General features: G+C 33.2%; 2 protein-coding genes across 4 annotated transcripts in view; one reads left to right on the forward strand and one right to left on the reverse strand.

Moving 5' to 3' along the window:
* LOC112686051 (lachesin-like) overlaps positions 1–21,133 on the reverse strand; it is a 200,326-nt gene that overhangs the window by 77,497 nt on the left and 101,696 nt on the right. The gene's annotated exons all lie outside the window — the stretch shown is intronic.
* On the forward strand, positions 152–12,332 carry LOC112686050 (membrane-bound alkaline phosphatase-like). Its single transcript, XM_025558156.1, has 6 exons — positions 152–260; positions 8,184–8,404; positions 9,038–9,412; positions 9,993–10,188; positions 11,066–11,527; positions 11,760–12,332. The coding sequence occupies exons 1-6, from the start codon at positions 185–187 to the stop codon at positions 12,044–12,046; spliced, it is 1,617 nt and encodes a 538-aa protein (XP_025413941.1). The 5' UTR covers positions 152–184; the 3' UTR covers positions 12,047–12,332.

A 21,133-nucleotide genomic window follows, 5' to 3' on the forward strand; every position in this document is an offset into this window, starting at 1 on the left:
TTAACCGCGGGTGGAGGGAGACGTGCACACACACACACACACGTAAATCCGTTCACTCGTCGGCCGACTTGGTGGCAACGTGACGCGACGCCTCGCCGCCGTCCGCCCGACCGCGGGACAGCCTTCGCCGCCGTCGCGCGCGTATATAAGTTCGGCGGCAACGTCACCAAGTCACCAATCGACCATGTGGACGTTCGCCGTGTGCGCTTTGGCCTGCGGTCTGGCACGGGTGTCGGCGGCCGCCGCCGTCCGGGAAACAGGTACGTTGCCCAGCTGCTCCGCGTTTCGGCACCGTTTTCGGTCCCGTTCGGTTCGCGCGCGGTACCGTGGCGTCGCGAGGATGCGCGTGAGAGACGCGAACGAGTCGAAAAGGTACACGCGCTTATCGTTTGGTCCGAGAGGACGTGTGTGTGTGTGTGTGTATGTGTGTATGTGTGTGCGTGCGTGTGTGTGTGTGTGTGTGTGTGTGTGTGTGTGTGTGTGTGTGTACGGAGTTAGGTCAGGACCCGGTCGAAGGGTCCCCCGTTCGCCGCACGGTGAGCAGGTGGTCTTCAATCGCCATCCACTTGTCTTACGGGTCACGTCTTTCGCGAAGCCCGTACTATGGCTTCGGTGTTGACCGTTAAAAAAAAAAAAAAACCTCGCTTAACGTAAACCGTTGTAGCGGAACCGAGTAGATTAACATTTATATTTTTCTGGTTATCTAGGTAATATTTAATTTTTATTGTAAATAATTGTACACAGATTATCTTGATATTTGTTCTCGAGTGTACGCAAAAGGAGTGTTCGTTCTTATCTTCTACGAACGGTACGGTTTCGGGTTTATTCGGAAATTATTTTCACATGACGTGGTTTCAATATGTATGAATGTGACATTTTTAAATTTAAAACAGAAGATCTTAAAACATACGCGACCCGAAATTGGGTTACGATCCTCCGGTTGAAGACCACTGATGTAGACTGTTGGAGGGTTAGTTCGTGGACTTGCGTGAAAATTTGCGGAAATCAACGTTTTACCGCAACAAATTGTACTATAAAATGTTCGTAGTTATGTTTTTTTATTCGATACGATCGCTTTGTTTTCATCGCACATTTCCCATGACACGATGAAACTGTATGAACGTGGGTTGTAGACGGCTAGAACCTCGCTTTTCTGTTGCCTATTCGTTAGAACCTGTCGACCATCGGACCCTTCACACGACAGAAATCCGTCTCGGGCTGAAATTTTAATTTGTTCCTGTCACCGTTTAATGAATATATTATAATGAGGAAATATCGTTTTTTATTTATATTCTCTTTATCTCGATATTCACATGCCTTAAGAACAATTTTTAAAGATATAATAATACTATTACGTAAATAAATTTACAATATCTATATACGAACATAAATATGTATGCAAGAGCTTAATAATCTTACGGTTCAAATTATATGAGTTTTAAGACGATTTCTTTAATAACGACGAATGGGTTATTTTTATAAAACTTATAAAAAATAATTCCAAACCGCAATACGTTGTAAATTATTTGTGAACTAAAACGATAAAAATTGCCTGTAAAATCTGTAATGACTATAAATTAAAATAAATGAAATATCAATTAATTGTAATTGTTTTTAGTCGGTTTTTTTGCATTATATGTGATCTCCATTACGAATTTACGGTTTTCAAACCTCTATATTTCTAGATATATACAGATAATTTTAATTGTATTTATAATTGTATAATGGTTTTTAATTTTTTCCAAAATATAATTCAAGGTTATAATAAATTTGGTCCACTGTACTATATTAAATTGAATAAAGTAAATAATTAATGTTAACATTTTGAATAAAAATATTTTAAATATTGTAAAAAAATTGAAATTTTTAACTCTTAAAAAGTTATGGTATTTAGATTTGATTTATTTAGTGTTTTCATTGTATTTTTTTTCTAAATAACATTAATTTAAATAGATCTTTATGAAATTAAAAAAAAAAAAAAAAACAGTTTTGCAGTAAATATAACGAATGTATAGATTTAGAATGTGGTGTGGCTTAGTTTACGTATTTCTTGAAATAGGTTGAACTTGACTTTGTAATCATGATTTTTTTCATTAGAAATTTACATAAAAGTATAATATTAATGACCGACATTATAAAGATATATGTAATATATAATAAATTATGCTCGTCACATTGTGTACATGTCACGGTAACAAGCGTTCATTGTTTTGAATTTGGTCTCTCGTAAACAACGCGAAAAACACTAATGTCAATAATAAATCATAATAATATACACAAGGTAGAAATAACTGCATAAATCTATGTGTATAATTTTTGTTAATAACTGATGTTAAAAAATTAAAATACATTTGAAAAGTTTTGTTAATTTGATACATCCTAAAAATATTAGCAGTACAATTTTTATAAACGGTGAATGAGTTTATAAATTGTGTTTAACTCGATTATCGAAACTCGCATCCGAATTACAAGGACTCTAGCGTGTACTCGTATATTAAATCAATCGGTGTTTTGAATCGTTTTTGTAATTGAAAAGGTGTTTATGATCCTAAATTTTTAAGATGTCTCATCATGTCGAAACCCGTGCCGAAGAGATACTTCACGTATTTTTCTCACAAAAGTTTACGTACTAATCGCTCAGCTATAATCGGTGTCGACATTTAGATATATTCCTACACCGAATGGGAAACAATTAATCGGTAATTTAGCATGGTCCTATGCGATACTAGTTGGATTTTTCGAGAAACGCGATCGTCAACATGATTCCTATGCATACGGGATCTTATATTTGATATTTAACGACCATGTAAAATCTGAGACGAATATATTAAAATTGATTATACATTTCATCTGCGTCAGGCTGCGCTAGGCCGATCTGCGATTCGCGAGTAGTAATCTGAACTGTAGAAATAATAGCTCGGAATCAAAACAATGTATTATGGTGAGATTCAATTTGTAAAGTTTGAAACGGTTGAATGAATGTTATAGTAAAAATACTTAACTGTACATAATGTCGGTATTAAGGGTCGTTAAGGAAGATTATGAAAAGGTAAAGAAAAGGAAAAATATGTTAAGGTTTACTACACCTTGTGTATATTAGTGTTATACAGTGCTCTATATACAGCCCGTAGCAACGTCGTTATAGTATTTCGATATTTGGTTTTGAATATAGTAAAGAATAAATAAAGAAATCAATCCTCTAATGGCTCACTTAATTAATTAATTAAATTAATTATTAATTTAATTAATATTAACTTATTTAAGTTAAATAACGTTATATTCATAAAAAATAAATAACTGCTCACTCTCAAATTCATAATTTTAGTGAGGTACAATTTTTTCCATCAAAACCATTCGAGATGAAAGTGAATGTTGATTTAAAATTATAAATGTTTGTAGAATTATAAATTACGTTCTAACAAAAGGTGCTTTTTTTAAATACTTCAATTGTAATTGATAATGAAGCGGAATTCGAGAAAACACTTTCTGTTTAGTATTATTGCTCACATTTCTGCAATTATTTGCAAAATAAGCCGATCGTGGTCCATGGATTCGATTTTAAGGTTGAGCACACCTAGTCTGTGTGCCCACTAAACGCAATTGTAAATGTAAACAATTAATCGTCTCGCTATTGCCTATGTCCAATTTACCAGTAAGCTTCGATACTTGTACTCATAATTATTATATCATAACGATAGTTCTCCATCATTTTATGGCCCTTACATCATTATATTATGTTTATGTAGGGTTTACATAGTTCAACTTTTTCATCTATTCCGGTTAACGATTAATTTTTTTTAACACTTGTAAACGGTTCTTGATTAAATCGTCTCCGTAATAATAATAATGAATATTACACAATATGAAACGAATCCTATTTTAAAATATACAAAACGTTATAAACGAGTCCACTCTATAGCTGTATGGCCGTATACCTCTTCCGTTGTACGTTTCCCACGTATTGATTTATTTCGTATATTACAATAGTTTTTATTACGTTTGGCTGTTTGGAATAACGATATTTTCGGTGACGATGAAAGAATATTTTGGAAGCTACTGTTATTGTTAGTAAATTTGCATAGTGACGTTTACGATGCAAATTAATCATAGCTAATATGATTGTAAAAGAAATATTTATGTAAAATAATAGTATTTTCATTGTTTTCGCCGTAATAGATAATAGCGAAACGATTTGTATAATTACAGTCCAAATGTCAGTTCTCGAAGTAATAAAATATATTATTTTAAAATTGCGATTGTAATGTAAAATCAATTTGTTTGAGATTTAGGTTATTAAAGCGATTAATTGATACGTATTGATTTTGTTGATTTAGAGTGTAAAATACTAATTAATTATAATATATTAACATAATAATTTTACACTACTTTCGATAGAGGTGACTATTTTATATTGTGCTTTAATATTTTCACCACGCGTCGAGTCGTATGCATAAATTGGAAGAGCTTCTAAAATGTCTCAAGTAAAAATGTAAAGTGAGATTTTTCTCTTGTTTTACTTGAAACGTATACACGAACATGAAAAAATGCAAATATAATGTAATTAGATTCCTGTGCTATAAATTCATAGCTTTGCGTAATAACATTCTAAAATTGTGCATAAGTCATTAACGCTGCCCGGGCCCCTAATTACTATCTACAGACCTTTATGTAATTATTTACGTATTCTTTTTTTTTTGTACAACTATTCTTACACGTTTTACTTAACATTTTTTTTTTCGTTCTCGTCTTTCTTTTGTTACTCCGCTACTGTATGTTACAGATTATAATAAGTTCACACAACTCACACCGCAGCACGTATATTGGTATACCAAAACCTAACCTAACCCCGTAGAGTACGAGAGTTTAACATAAAAAAGTATACAAAATGCTTTTATACGAATACATTTTCATCACCATCATGTTATTCGTAGTTTGTAATTGTCGCTTAGATTCGTATTCATCATATTACATTGATGAATGCTACAATATAGCGGTAGCGAGTTTAGTTTATATTTTAGGTCATTCGCGTGTTTCTGAACGTTAACACAGCGAGTAGTCTATTCAGTGATTTGAATTTTAATAATTGTGTTCCTATTTGAGGCCGTACGTAATTGCATGCAACGTGACAAACAATACAATGTGTACATAATGAGCAAAACTAACAACAAAGAAAACATTTTTTTTTTTTTATAAAAAAAATAGTTGGTCTGAAAATTGTACGCTCTGTTAGTATTTTTGATTGTTTTTATTTGAATTATTATTAATTAATTTATTTTACAACTAGATTTTCTATTTTTCAACAGAAAATCGACATAATATCGCACGACCGATCGTATTAATGCTCGTTGTATTACTGTTGTTTATGCAATCATTGATTCTACTCTTATTGGTATTATATTATACATATATTTGTTAAATATGATCAAATTAAAAACAAGTGGTTTAATTGTGTGCTCAAATCGCCAAAGTTTATAGTCAGTGCTGAAACATGTACTGCATGAACTGCTTGTTAATCGTAAAATGTGAACTGTGCGGTGAAAGTGATTACGAAATCTGAGCAGTGATTTTTCAATTTCCAGTAGTAAGACAAGATAAGCTCTATACTAACTATACTAATTAATATCCAATATTCGATTTTTGAATTTTGTTCCAATTTAATCTATACTTTTTAAAATTTGTGATTTTCAACAACCCTACGTAATATGCATCTCTTAAAAGTATTACAACGATGTGGCTTTATGTGTAAAACAACTTTCATTTAGTGCTCACATAATTAAGAATATAGTCAAAACCATTGAAAGATTTTTATTAAATTAAGCCCAATAAAATGTAATTCCCGTAATCTTTAAATCATCTTAACGCATATTATAGATTGAGTTTACAAAAAATGGTAAATATTTTTTATAGAAAAAAAAATACAAAATTAATTATTCTCGGTTATAAATTGTATACAATCACTATTCATTTTTTACATTTTTTATAACGGTTTTTTAGCAAAAATAATAGCATAAGAAATATAATATATATATATGTTATAATACAATATAGACAATATAATTATATGGTGATGAAACATTTTAAAACATGAGTTGGTAAAAATTTAATGATTTCATGCGGCTTGTTTGAAATCACTAAAAGAAACCGTGTGATGATAGAAAATTAATCCTCAGAATCTACACTATTGCGATTTCCAGTACGCGCATTATAAAGACTAATTTCAGAAACGTTAACCAACGATTAGTCAAGATAAATTAATTTTAATTAATTAATTTTATACCAAAAGTGAACTAGTAAGGCTTCGATCCGACGGACGGACTACTTATATATATATACGGCATCTATGAAACAGTTCAATGTATTCTATTATCTTCTAAAATAAAGGAAATAAAAGGCTTATAGGGTTTTCACCTTTGATCGGTATCACTATTAATATTTTCAGGTTTATTGAAAACAAAATATACTATCGATTTGTTTTTAATTCGTTAACATAGATATCAGGGACTGGAAATTTTACGATTTTATTTTGGTATTGGTTTTGGTTAAAACCGGTTTTAACCCGAACTTTTGATCTTTTTTTTACATTTTTTTTATAGGGCAGGGATATTTTTCTTCTTAAAATAAACACAGATTTCATTATCTTATAACATTACCCTATTTAAAGTCTAATCTTTAAAAATTATTGATCGTAAGTGAGTAATTAAAAAATATGGTAATCCATCACGATAAATATAAATCCAAAACCATAAAATCTACATAATAAGAATTGCAATTTATTTATAATTGGTCTAAGTATACACAGATTGGGGAGTGCAAGGGTGGATTGTAAAAATGTATTTACATTATATATACATTAGGAAGAATATACAATTTAGATATTATTACAATGTGTGCTGTGTATACAGTAATATATAATTTTATTTAAAAAAATTGTTTTTTTTTATTTTACTTATTTGTCATTACTTAATTACCTACTCAATTTTTAATTAAAATGTCGGTTTCGGTTGTTTCGTAAAAACTTTTATGGGTTCCGAGCCACGTGAATTTTCCATAAGCTCTAAGCACGTATGTGAAGATGCTTGTAGTGAAATAAAGACATAGTAACCGATTTTATAATAGCACCCACATTATAAACAAGAAGTGGTCGTTCTGATATAATAATACTACAGTCGTGTAAAACGTGTTTAATCATCCATGTAGCTAGTGTCTGGCAATCGACATGGTTTACGGTAATGAACGGCGTTAAAATGCGTTTTAAACTTAGATTAACCGTCAATTAATCTGATGTATATTTCCACCTACGTCATTGCTTTAGCTTTATATAAACTTTTACACGACTAATCGTTGTCCGCTAAACGTTCGACTATACGCATTATACTATAAAAATATTATACATAAATGATGTCGACATTGAACTGTATTAAATCTGGACCTATTAATTGAAGGGTCCGTTGCAATAACGAGATGATTTTCCTTTTTTTTCGAAACGCATATCTTAATGTATTCTGATAGCGGAATTTAAAATTTTTAACTAATTTTAAAGTTGTATATATATACCTATATATATATTGAATAATGAACTCTTATGAACTCATTTAAATCATATCTTTCGATACGATTCAAACAAATAAATGATAATTTTTTTTTTTATTATCCATTATACTTATCATTATATCACATGTATTGCTGATTTGCATGAAAAACAGTTTGCCCTTATTTCTTACTGACGGTACACCCAAAAAACAATAACAATAATGAGAACAATACCATTCGGAACAGCAATTCTTCCGTTGATATTGAACATTTTTAATTTTGGAATAAGTGTATAAAATGCCATTATTTACATTCATTGCGTTGAACGATCATATTTCATACCGTAAACAGGTATTTTCCAGTGTTCCAAATAATTGTAACCTTGCAACTGATTACGAAAAAAGGGAACACGTTGAAACGAACAATTTTTTATTTGAAAGTGTTTTTTCCCTTTCTCCTCCGTCTATGTGCGTATAACCTAAACATCACATGAATCGGTCTCGGCGCGCGCGATTCAACGTGAACAAAAGTTCAACGTAGATAGGAGGTGCTATCGGCTGGGCGCTCGAGGTGTTGCCGGACGTGTTGCGCCTTCGAGAAAACCAAATCAGACCGAACGAATATATAACGCGCGCGTCCGTTTCCGCTTACAGAGTCCAAGTTCTGGTTGGAGAACGGGAATCGGATGTTGGATATGAGGTTCAAGATGCAACTGCAGACGAACACGGCCAGGAACATGATCATGTTCTTGGGGGACGGCATGTCGTTGACCACGCTGACGGCCGCCAGGATCTACCAAGGACAGCTGCGCAACGGTTCGGGCGAAAACGAGCGGCTGAGCTTCGAACGGTTCCCGTTCACGGGCATCTCGAAGGTACGCACCGCCGCTTAGGACGCGCGTAATTGCCGTCGTACATATTATCACGTCACGGGCGACGCGTTGACCAATCGGACGGTGTCACATCGCAGCGCCATTCTATTGTTAACCGCCTGACAATGAGTTACGTTCACAAGGATGTTTTTTTTAATTTTTTTTTTTTTTTTTTCATCGCACCGTTTACCGTATAATATTCTTACCGGTTTCGAAACATACACGTCGCTTTTGATTCGTTAACATCGCTAATTGTTAGGTGCACGATAACGTCATTTATGTCGCGTTTCCATAAAAAGATAAAAATAAACAACGTAGAAAGTGTCCTCTGTTGCACAACACACTTAATCAAGTTATAACCGACTATGGCCATGCGTCTTGACCGGCTCCGCGTACCGACGAAGTCAAATCGGTTCAAAGTTGTTCTTAAACTCATAATCGAAAAAATCTTTGCTACCGATAAAATTAAAACATTTAAGAAATACATCAACCGAACGATTTCGTACGTTACTTAGTTGTAATTTGAATTACCCGTAACATAATATTATTGTGCGATTAAACGGTCGTCGTGACTTAATATCAGGCTCGATCGATTACTGTTAAATACTTACCTCATGCGTCAATATCCGAATGTAGACGTACTGCGTCGATTTCCAAGTGCCCGATTCGGCTTGTACGTCCACGGCCTACCTGTGCGGTGTCAAGACCAACAAAGGTGCGATCGGTGTGTCGTCTAAAGTATCGTTATTCGACTGCCCGGCGTCGGTGTCCGAAGACGCGAGAACGACGTCCATCATGCAATGGGCCCAGTGGACCGGCAAAGCTACCGGTATCGTAACCACGACTAGAGTAACGCACGCATCGCCGGCCGGCGCATATGCCCACGTCGCACACAGGGACTGGGAATCGGACAGTGACATGCAGCGTATTGGCCGGGGTAAAACGAACGTCACGCAGTGCGAGGACATAGCGAGGCAGTTGATCACTAGAGACCCCGGTCAAAATTTTAAGGTTTGTAAACATAAATACACATAACTCCGCGGGTTAACCTGATTAGGCGCTGTGAGAATGGTACACGGTAGGTAACGCACAAAAATTATCTTGGAAAAATTCGTTAAGCATTATGTACCCGAGTCGTAAGGAAGAAATAGAGATCGGTTCTGTATAGTATTTTTCGAAATTTAAAAAAATTAAGTCAATTATATTGACGTAAAAATCATTAGTTTGCTTACATTAGTTATATCGGAGTATTATTATGTCAGTGACAATCAAACAATTGGGGTTCAGTGTTCTTTTAAATTTTTATTACGTACACACATCGGCGGTCGGCAAGCCTCGTGGTTACATCAAACATAGTTGTATAACCCGACCTGCAGGATTTATCAAAAATATTTAAAAATATAAGTTAAAATACAGCTGTAGGTTTGTCTAGTAAAATGTTTTTTTTTTTTTTATTGTTTTATAAAACGAGTGTACAATATTGAATATTATTATTTTTTACCATTTATAAAAATCGTGACTCTAATTCAATGTTGCGATATTATTGTTATCAATTATTTGCCTATCGTAACATTTGACCACCTTCCTGCAGGTCATCTTGGGCGGCGGTCGTAGCAAATTTCTTTTTAAAGAAAGCGACAACTCCACTGGTGAACGTTTGGACGAAAATCTGATCGACGTTTGGAAAAACAATAAGCTGAATCGGTTCCCCGGTCAAACGACCAAATATGTCACGAACAGGGAAGAACTAATGAACGTGAACGCATCGAAAGTCGACTACTTATTAGGTAAGACCGTACAAAATTAGTAGTAACAGTAATAGTACTACGAGTAAATAATAACGATATTGGAAATCAAAGCCGTGGTGACTGGTAAGGGATGGAATATCTAGTGTTATTTTCTCCTATTTTTTCAGTGCCGAAGAAAATAAACGTCACACTTCCTGTTTATGAGAATGTATCAATTTTATTCGTAATGTATTCGGTTCGAGAAAAAGTTTCTTTGCCAATCTTAACCATCGATAACAAATACATATTTGGATCTACCGTTTATCGCCTGGAAAAAATATATTACCACTTTTTCTTAGGTTTTACAATGCGTTTCCAATAAATCGAAGGAAACCGTTTTTGATTTCGTTGAATATACGTAACTAGTGATGAGAATAATCGATTGGAATCATTCGATTATTATTTTTCGATTATCAATAATAGTCCAATGATTTTAATAATCCAAATAATGGTACCAGACATATTTATCAAAAGCAAATTAATTGAATTATTCGAAAAAATTGCGTGTTTTATTCATTGCCCATTGAGTACTAAATTAAGTCAACTGTTCATCAGTATTGTATTATTATTTATTTTATTTTTAATCATTGATATAATTGCCGGTATCGGTAATCGCTACACTAATTGGTTTAATACGTATAAATATTTGGATTGAAAATGCATTTCACTTTCACGTTTATAGATAATCATTTGAATCAGTTCAAGCAGTTAAATCATGAATCATTCATTTATTCGATTATTTTGTTTTTCGATTATTAACCATCACTACTCCTAACGCTCGTTTTCGGAACCACTAGTTGTTTGAATCTTGAACACTTGTGCGCGGTTCTACGCCGTGGACGTCTTGATTTTGATCCCGTTGTCCCGGTGTGCGCAGGTCTGTTCCATGACAGTCACATGGATTATCGACTGAAAGCGGACGCGAACAAGCAGCCCACGTTGCAGGAGATGACCAAGAAAGCCGTCGAGGTGCTGCAGAAGGAGCCGAACGGTTTCGTGTTGTTCGTGGAGGGCGGCCTCATCGATAAGGCTCACCACGAGACGTGGGCGAAAATTGCCCTGGATGAGACGGTCGAGTTCTCGAAAGCGGTCGCGGCGGCCGCGGAGATGACCGACGAGGACGACACGTTGATCGTGGTCACGTCGGACCACGCGCACACCATGACCATGGCCGGATATCCGGTGCGGGGCGAGAACATACTCGGCTCGCCGCGTACACTAGCCGACGACAACAAGGCGTACACTACGCTGAGCTACGCGAACGGTCCGAAAGTCTCGTTCGAACTCGACAACAGCACGAACGCGTGTCGCAGACTGGACGTGACCAACGAAGATATCGGTAAAAATACTGACACGTAGATAGTACATTTAATGCAAATGCGACAATGCGTTGCTCGCGATAGAAACAAAAAATTAAAATTAAAAACGTTCCCGTGTTAAGAATTCGGGAAGAGAGAAAAACAAAACAAAAATTATTTTTTAATTTTTTAATTTTTAACGAGCTCACCGTACGGTTTTCGAAACCCTAGTGCCGTTCTCACTTAGATTTATTTTTTCAAATTGATTTTCAGCTAAAGTTGACTTCCAATATCCGAGTTTGGTGCATTTGAACGCGGAGACTCACGGAGGAGACGACGTAATGGTGTTCGCCAGGGGTCCTTGGGCTCATTTGTTCACCGGCAACTTCGAACAGAATGAAATCCCTCTGGCCATGGCGTTAGCAGCCAATCTTCCCACTAAGCGTCCGGAGCGTGACTCTCATTCGCTCAGCGGTGCAGTGTCCCGACTTCACTCCGTAGGACTCATCTCGACATCCGTGTTAGTAGGTCTTTTAGGGACTTTCCGATTCGGATTGTAGATCTCAAATCATCATCGCCATTTTACCTCTCACTCGCGATTTTCTATTCAAAATGTTTTAAAATCATCACAAATATGATAACTTCAAAACCGACCCATGTATTATTATTGTTACTATTACGGTTTAGAAAAAACAATCAAGTCGTCAGTTATGATCACATTTTATGACTTATCATTATATTTATTTATATTATAATATCATATTTGTTATTTTGTATAGTTCTTCCAAGGTGGTCCTATATTATTGTCCGAGAAGGAAAATAAACAAAGTTTTTGGTCATTTTAAATATGTTTCGATTTATTTTTGAAAAATAAATTAATTGTGTTCGAAGCTTACATGTTCTCTTAGTACACACGATAACCGGTAATAATACTTATTTCATAGTTGTTTTAGTTGTGATGAATGTTTGGTTGCCTAACATTCGCTCACTGTGCCCTTCTTTCCTACACGGTATATTTAATAATACATTTTCGAAAACATATGCATAAAACATAAAACATATAAAATGTTTAAGTATACGTCAATGGATGAAATTAAAAACGCAGCAAAGATAATTTTGGAGGACTTATCATGGGAATATAAAGAGTAAGAACATAAAATAAAAAAAAAACTCACATAATATATTTATTAATTCGTATTGCTATTCATATCGTACCCGTGACATATTGAACACACAAGACACGCGCGTTAAATCATGTTCCGGCAATATTATCATGTCACATCGGATTTTGGTCGATTGTTCGAGTGCGTTTGTTACGCGAGTAAACTGTTAGCTTACTGTTAGTAAACGCCCGCAGGGGTGCAATATAATGTGCGATTTACAAAACGGCAACAGGTGGATATCTGACGGAAACGGCCGTGGCTTTTCCGACTTCAGTAAGTATCAAACTATTGATTTGATAATGGACAGATGTATAGATTGGAAATTTCCGGCTAGCGGATCCTAATAATTATTATACATGTTTCGTGTAACGGACACGTGTTTAAATGCAGATAATTAACAATCAATATACATAGGCGTTTTATAACAGTAATGTTCACATACGTGTTGTGTTCATTTGCTGTAGAACGGTTGTTCGCGGTAGGACGTCCATGCGAATTTGGCCCACCCGTGTAGTGTTATTTATTAGGCTCTATTGTTGACGAAAAAAAATAGCAATATTAGCGATTCATTTTTTAATAAAAAATTTAGGTCAAGTATGTAATTGTACCACGGTGCGAAATATTTTCCATATTATCATGTATTTCCACTCGTGTTTTTCCGGGTTGGATCCAGAGAGGTGGAGATAAATTTCTTGTCGATTATCCCACGATGATACACCCGTACTTATAGCGTTTCGTGATCATTTTTTTCAAATATTTATTGCTTATAAATAAGATACGTTAAACAAAATAAATTAATACTAGCTTTACACCATACTGAGGTACATACTTAAAAAATTGTACCGTAGAGCAAGATTATTTAGTCAAAATAAAATATTAAGAGGATAAAAAAATTAAACAAAAAAATAATATTAATAATAGAAAAAACGTTACCCGTTTCATTAAAATATAGAGCGAGTATAACAAGAAACGTTTGAGTCTTATAGTATTTATAACAATCGACATTGAATTTTTTTTTTCTTTTAATAATTATTGTAGGACCAATTATTTTAGTTTGCGTTTTAAACATGAATAATTTTAAAAACCACATATCTAATTTGGAATCATATCTAGAAACTTTAATCTAACTTGTATACTTGTCATTGAAACTTTTTTTTCGGTGTTAATGAATGATATTTCATATATTTTTTTGTATTGGAATTATATTTTACAGAATGTTTTCTCAACAGGCGTAGATTGCTTTTAATTTTCCCATCTTGTTGCAGTAAACCACAGGATCCGTGATGAACGGCGAGTTTTTCGATTGTTTGTACTTCATGGAGTCTGAGTAAAAACCGTTTGGATAATACGCAAGTGAGTGTACAACTTAATTTCAAAAGTCGAGACATGACCGTTACCAGTGGAGCCACTCAAACGTTTTGGTGGCTTATAAACTTAACGAGGTGTGCGGTGTCATCCGTTCCAATAATATGACTTTAAAACGTCGCCTGTTGAATCGCGTAAACTTTTCTCTCACGTGCCTATAATAACAATAATAAACTTTGTGTTATTAAATTCAGCAACCGATGTAGCGGCTTGGTCCTATTTGCTCGCCAGTAACTTCGACAATCGGCTGTAATCGGGAACGACGTTCAAATCTAGTAATCGACTAAACCGCTGAATTTTCGAACACGCGGAATAATGCTCATTGTGTAATTATGTATACAAGATATCGACGAAGGGAAAATTTAAATAAAGGTTACTAAGATTGTCGTGCAACACATATGGGTGGGTTGTACTGCACACGTTTTTCAATATTCTTCCGTCCCCCGTCAATGCACAGACAGCTATAACTTTAACCAAGCACAGCGGAATTTTGATTGTTAGTTTATAAATTGCGTCCTAATAAACGTCCACCTTCTGTATATACACACATAAGTACATACATACGGATATAAGAGTGTACCCTGTATGTGACAGCGTAATTTGCATATTGTGCTGTACATATGTGTACATACACACCGTAAATGTGTGTGTATATGTATATATACCTGCGATGAAATATCTGCTGGTGCGCTTGTTACTACGCAATGCGTGTGTACGGTTTACGCTCTCTTTTAAACTACTCCCAATACAGAGCAGCACGATTAAAATCTCATCTGACAGTCGCACCACTTTACAAATCCTAATTTAATTTATTTTTCTTAAAGAACACTTCGTGTTTCGTTCGAGAATCGATCAGCTGAGAAAATACAATTATATTATAATATATATATACTCACATACATGACTGCACTCGAGTGGGGCTGTTCAACTTTCGATATGTCTAACGATAATAACACTCATATTATATTGTACATTATAAAGGTCGAATGTTCGGAAAGTAAAATCGAATTTTGCCGAATTACCGAATAATATTATATTTCCTACCACGGTAGAGCTTATGTAGGCTCGACGTTATAAGTCAAAATTACAAACGGACCATGTGACGAACAACATTTCAAACAATGGCACTATGGTATTGTATCGCGTGGTATACATATGAGTTTAAAAGGGAGGTTTTCGGGAAAATATCTCTCGTTGATTTTTCTTCAGTGTGTTATTTATAATTATAAATATAAACTAATATAAAAACAAATATTTCCTTTGTTTCTTATATGTACTAAACTACAAGAAAAATTTAGTTTCCTCTCAACTTTTATCTTGACCACACGATTCGCTTATAACAATTCATTTATAATTTTCATTTACCGTATTAAATTATAGTTATAATCTAACAAATCACATCCACCCACATATAATAGTTCTAAAATAGTTCTATGGGACTTAGTATTTGTCTCAGTTTCAAGTACTTGTTGACGATGACCAAAATCTACAGAATGAAGTCAAATCAGTTGCGTATACATGATACACTCATCGTTGATCATCGATAATATGTTTACGAAATTAGTCCCACTAAGTTAACTGATACATTAAAAATTAATACCAATATGATATAAATATATTACATATAATTAAAATTTGAAAATCAAGTAAAAACGATTTTTTTTCTTGTAGAAAATTATTGTTCGGAAGTTAATCGAAATTATAATGAAATTAAGTTTTGAAAAATAAACTAGTTAAGAAAATAAGTATATATCGTTGATTAAAACCATTTTACAATCGTGTAGTAAAAATTTTCATATTTTGGGATAGTTGTTATTATCCTAACACGATACAGAATGCTATTGACAACCAATAGTTTTTAAATTTGAAATGACATGTATTTATTTTAGTAAGGAACAATCAAACTTTAGATATCGTATTCTTAACAACGGACGACAACTGACATAAACAATTTCTGAAAAACAATATAATAATTACATGTAAGTAAAAACAGCTTTTTGATGGATTGTTGACTCTATTGTTTGAATGAAATTGAACGTAAATTTTAATTTTAATATTTATGTATACACTTTAAATACCATTAATTTAATTACTGAACGACTTACTGCTTAAACTACCTTAACGATTAATTGACTACCTTAACGATTAATTGAAATTGTAAGGGAATGTATTACCATACTACTATGTAAATAATTACGTAACATTTTTGAAATTAATATTTGAATATTTACTGTTTATATAAAATGTAGAACACATTTTATGCTTATTATTTCAGAATTATAATGAAAAATATGAAATAATTTACCGTTAATGATGACTAACGGAGTTAAACTTGAAAAATATAGCTGATCGGTAAATTAAATTATGACGGTATACAATCGAAATTCGATAGTTGTTTAAAAATAAAATATTATTATTATGAGGAGCATCACTTTTCCAAACATATTTTTGTTACGTAAGTCGTCGGTCCAGTATAATACAAACCGTATAATTATTTGACAACAGTTAACGATAAAATCAATTGTATACTTTTTTTTTTTTTAACCAATCGAGACTAACCCCTATTCCCGTGTGGATTATTGTTTAGTTTAGTGGTATTTCAACGTCGAGATGTTGGATTTGGTAGACAAGGGAGTGGTTTATTTTCTCGAGACGGACGTTACATTTTTTTGTCTCGGGAAAATGACAAACCGAGTGTTCGAGTAACGTTTGTATTTTAATTCGATCGGAGAAAATATATAAAAATTATGGATACCACCGTACGTAGGCGGTCGAGAACGAAATAACAATAATAATAATAATATCAATTACGGCGAATACCGTTGTGCGCAGTTGATCATAACGACGTACTGCGATATGAATTGCCGAGTCTTACGATTACTGTTCACTACCACTACTACAAATAATAATAATTTTATTTATCATATCATTGTGTGTGTAAAAATAAAAAAAAAAAAATGATTATCATCGTTATTATTGCTATTGTTATAATATACTCTGTACACCAGAGCCGGTTTTTGAATTATTTCGTTGTTAAACGACGAACGCGCGCGTTCCACGAGATTCCCCGTGCCTAGCGTGACGACTCGTAATATGTACCCACTACTATTCATTGCTGTTCGCGTCGAGTACGGTAATTCGAAACCGCCGCGTGCACAACATGTCGCAGTTACGGTAAATACGCATATTTATATACACGGCTGTGTGTGTGTATTGTATATTTTTATACATATATTTATGTAAAATATAATGAATACGTATTCGTATACGAGCTCGAGATTTCCCGGAGTGACGGCGGTTGGTGGGAGGAAGGGGTTGTCACGCGATGATTTATGTAAGACACGACGCGATATTTTAGGGTAAAACGTTTAAACGTTATTAAAAAAAAAAAAAAAAAACGAAGGGTGGGCTACTCCCCGAACAAACTCCGTCGTGTCGACGGATCGCGTTTTATCATCGGGTTTAACGTACAGTTATTTTGTACGATGTTTTATTTTCCGTTTAATATTATTAAAACGGCATTACGTCGACGTATTATTGCAATAATAAATATGCAAAACGATCGACGCGTAATTATTATTATTATAGTTGTTACTGTTCGTTCGAAAATTACAATCGTACCGGGTGAGCACGCGTGTCCACGTTTACACAATACCCTGTACGTACCCTGTGTAGTAGCGATCTGGGCACAGTGTTCAGCCCAGATAGTTATTTTTTAATCTTGATAAAGACAAAAGAAAATCGTAATTCATTTGGATAGAAATCAGAAAACATTTTTAAAAACAACACGAATGAGAACGAATTCACGCTCCGTTTGTCTGCCATAATCCAGCATCGAAAAATTAAAGTTTCAGAATGGGACCTACACCTCAAGTTGATCAGAATATTTTTAGCATATTTATTTTTTTCCAATCGAATAATATTTGTAAATTGTATTTGTAGTAATAGTTTAAATAGAGAAATAAATAAATTTAGCCTAGAGTATTGTTATAGATGTAAAGTAAAACCGGTTTCGAGGACATAGAAAGTCAACAAGATCACGATTGATTATGAAAAAATTAAAGGAAGGAATACATTAAGAAAAAAATGGTCATTTTGCATAATTTATTTTAATATGAGAGATCGTTTAAAATTAATTCTTATTCGACATAGATAACAAGAGAAACCATTTTGCAATTAAAAATTCTTTATCATTGAACTAGACGTACAAATTTCATTCACAAACCGGTTTGGACGTACGAACCGACACGGAAAAATTTCTTGTTCCGGTTTACACCACGATTTGCCGATTCTTGGCAGTTTAATTACATGTAGCATATTTCTCTTGTTGTACAATGCTCCGCAACGGGTTTTGAAATGCACATGTTATTTATGTTGTGGTGGTCGTGTTTTGTTTTTTAGCAAAATATGAAATTTTGTTACGTAAGTTTAGCAATAATTTTTACTAAAAACACACCCGTCAAAAAAATACTCTTGTGCTAGAGTTTTAATCATTAAATTATAAAAAATTAGCGCAATTTTTTTTACTTTTTAAATAATACGATTGCGAATGCTAAAATATTAAATTGAAAATTGAATTCCTTTTATGAGCAAATTGTGAGTGTAGTTATAAGTTATATTGTAATCTAAACGTTCTACTCGTTTCGTATATGGCATCTATGTTTGACTAACGTCGATTATATTGTTTCTAAATTAGGAACTGTCCGAGAAAAATGAAAAATTTTCCATGAATATTTAATGCGTTTCCAAATCGCGCACTTGTTTCGGTTTGCATATTTTTCTTTTTGCCCAACGGAATATTAAGTTGACAATAATTTGTTCCTAATTTTTCAAACTATAACATAATCTACGTATCAATAATTTATAATAATATGTTCTTGTTCCTATTTAAAGGTGTAATAAACTCATCTGCTACGATGTGATATATCCGGTTTCATAAAATGAAATATTCAGGTCTTTGAAGAATCTTGTTCTACTTAAAACAAGAAATTAAAATAATTTCTAAATTTAGACTCTTATTTCCGTTGATATTACGATGCTTATCTAATGATTTTTTGTATCGAGTTTCAAAGTTCTAATAACGTAAGAGGAAAAAGTTTATTTCACCGAAAAATTATCAATACATAATAAGTACGCACGCTACGCTGCTCAAGTATGAAAATAGTAGGTCGGTTTAGTGACGCGACATTGACAATAATTTCAAGCCACAGGTCAACTGTGCGTATTACGTAGTACGTTGTTCCATGCATAATTAACTATCTGAAACTGCGTTTGCCAATGAAAGATAAATATTTTAGAACGAAACGTGTGTTTATTAAGTCAACGGCTTACGAGATGAATGAATGCGGCATAAATAATTCACACTTGAAGTTACCTATTAGAGTTAGATTTATAACCTATATTGTATGTATTTGTGCATGTATGTATGATATATTTTACAATCAAATCCTTGATGAATTACGGATGAAAGATACATTTTGAAATCCTGACGGTGGGAAACCAAAATTAACGTAGACATTATAATATGAAATCGGAAGTTCGCGGACGGCAAAGTAAAAAATTCAAGAACTACTGAATTTTAAGGAATCTCAATGAAATATTAATACAACAATTTACTATTTGTACTCAAAATCTCATTTCTATCAGGAGTGAATATGATGTATCAAAGAACTTCAAAGTATATATAATGAAGTTAATACTCTGTTTTGCGTACCTCGTACATATGTGCGTTTTGCTGTAATATTTAAAGTAAATAGGTACATATGAGCACAAAATACTCGACAGTTTAATAACATATCAATACATAACATTTATTTCAACACCAGTTTTTATAAAAAAAAAAAATATGTGAAATAAGTGCGTATAAATTAAAAAAAAAATATACGATCTCTTATAATCAAGTCATATTACTTTGAATTTAAAATAGTTAAAAACTGCTTTGAGTTTTCAATAGTTTTTTTCAAAAATTATTCATTCATATTCAAGTTGTGTATGTGAAAGTAACTCGAAATATTATAATCGGTCTTTTAAGATTTGTTGCATTTATTTAATTGAAAATCATATACGTATTATGTATACGATAGAATAATATGAATTAAGGTTGAATTTATAGTCATAAATTCGCAAATAATATAAATAGATTTCCATTGTAATTACCAAATTTTCCTATCTGTGAAAAAAAGTCAAATTTTTTTTTTTCATCTGTCATCAATATTAATATTTCACGTATAATATAATCTATATTACATTATGTTTTTTCGTAAAATGACTTATTTACACCGAGAATAACGCATATATGCGAAAAGGCATTAACTCTCATTTTTAGGAACAGGGAAAGTGCACTTATTTGTTACTTATATCTTATACGCAAATGCAACTGCAGTAGCGCAGTATACAAATTGACTTCGTTCAACTTCATTGCGATTAATTTCATTAGATTTAATAGAAAAGGCATCGAGTAATAAACTTTTACCGGCATTTTCCTTTACACGTTCATCTTTAAAATAAATCACGGTTTAACATTTGATAGCTTTGCTGTGAGATTACTGAGTAAACGAAGAAAGTTTTTCGTGTTGGAAAACGGATTCACTTATTCGACTAAATGTAGGTACCTCGATAAAGATCTGTAACTATATGACTTAAGAATAGTAGCGTTGCAGTTTAAATATAAATAATACGCATTAACGCTAATGTTTATAAACACATGTGATTAACAATAAGTTTCACGAATTCACGGACATATAGTATACGTGTTTATTTTCAATCTTCCATACACGTGCATATGTAAATTTATATTTTAAAACCTTTATTTATTAATGTCCAAAAAAATTAAAAGAGTGACTAGGACCTGTGTAAGACAATACAATCAGAATACAATGGTTTTCGACATAACGTAAGTTGTAATGTTGTTAATAATCGAAGATGTCGAGAGTTACGATTCGAAGCACTGTTTTCGATTAATACCCGCAGTCGTTTAAAATAAACTAAACTAGAAATATTTATGTTTCAATAGTTAACTCCAAAAGTATTAGTATCTTAGTAAAAATATTTCTTGAAAAACCCAACATTTAAACGGCATGTGGCCACACCTATCGTTAATTAAATCAATGGCATAATTGT

Source organism: Sipha flava, unplaced genomic scaffold (genome assembly GCF_003268045.1).
Source record: "Sipha flava isolate LNK unplaced genomic scaffold, YSA_version1 2_pilon_pilon, whole genome shotgun sequence".
Taxonomy (NCBI): Eukaryota; Metazoa; Arthropoda; class Insecta; order Hemiptera; family Aphididae; genus Sipha; species Sipha flava.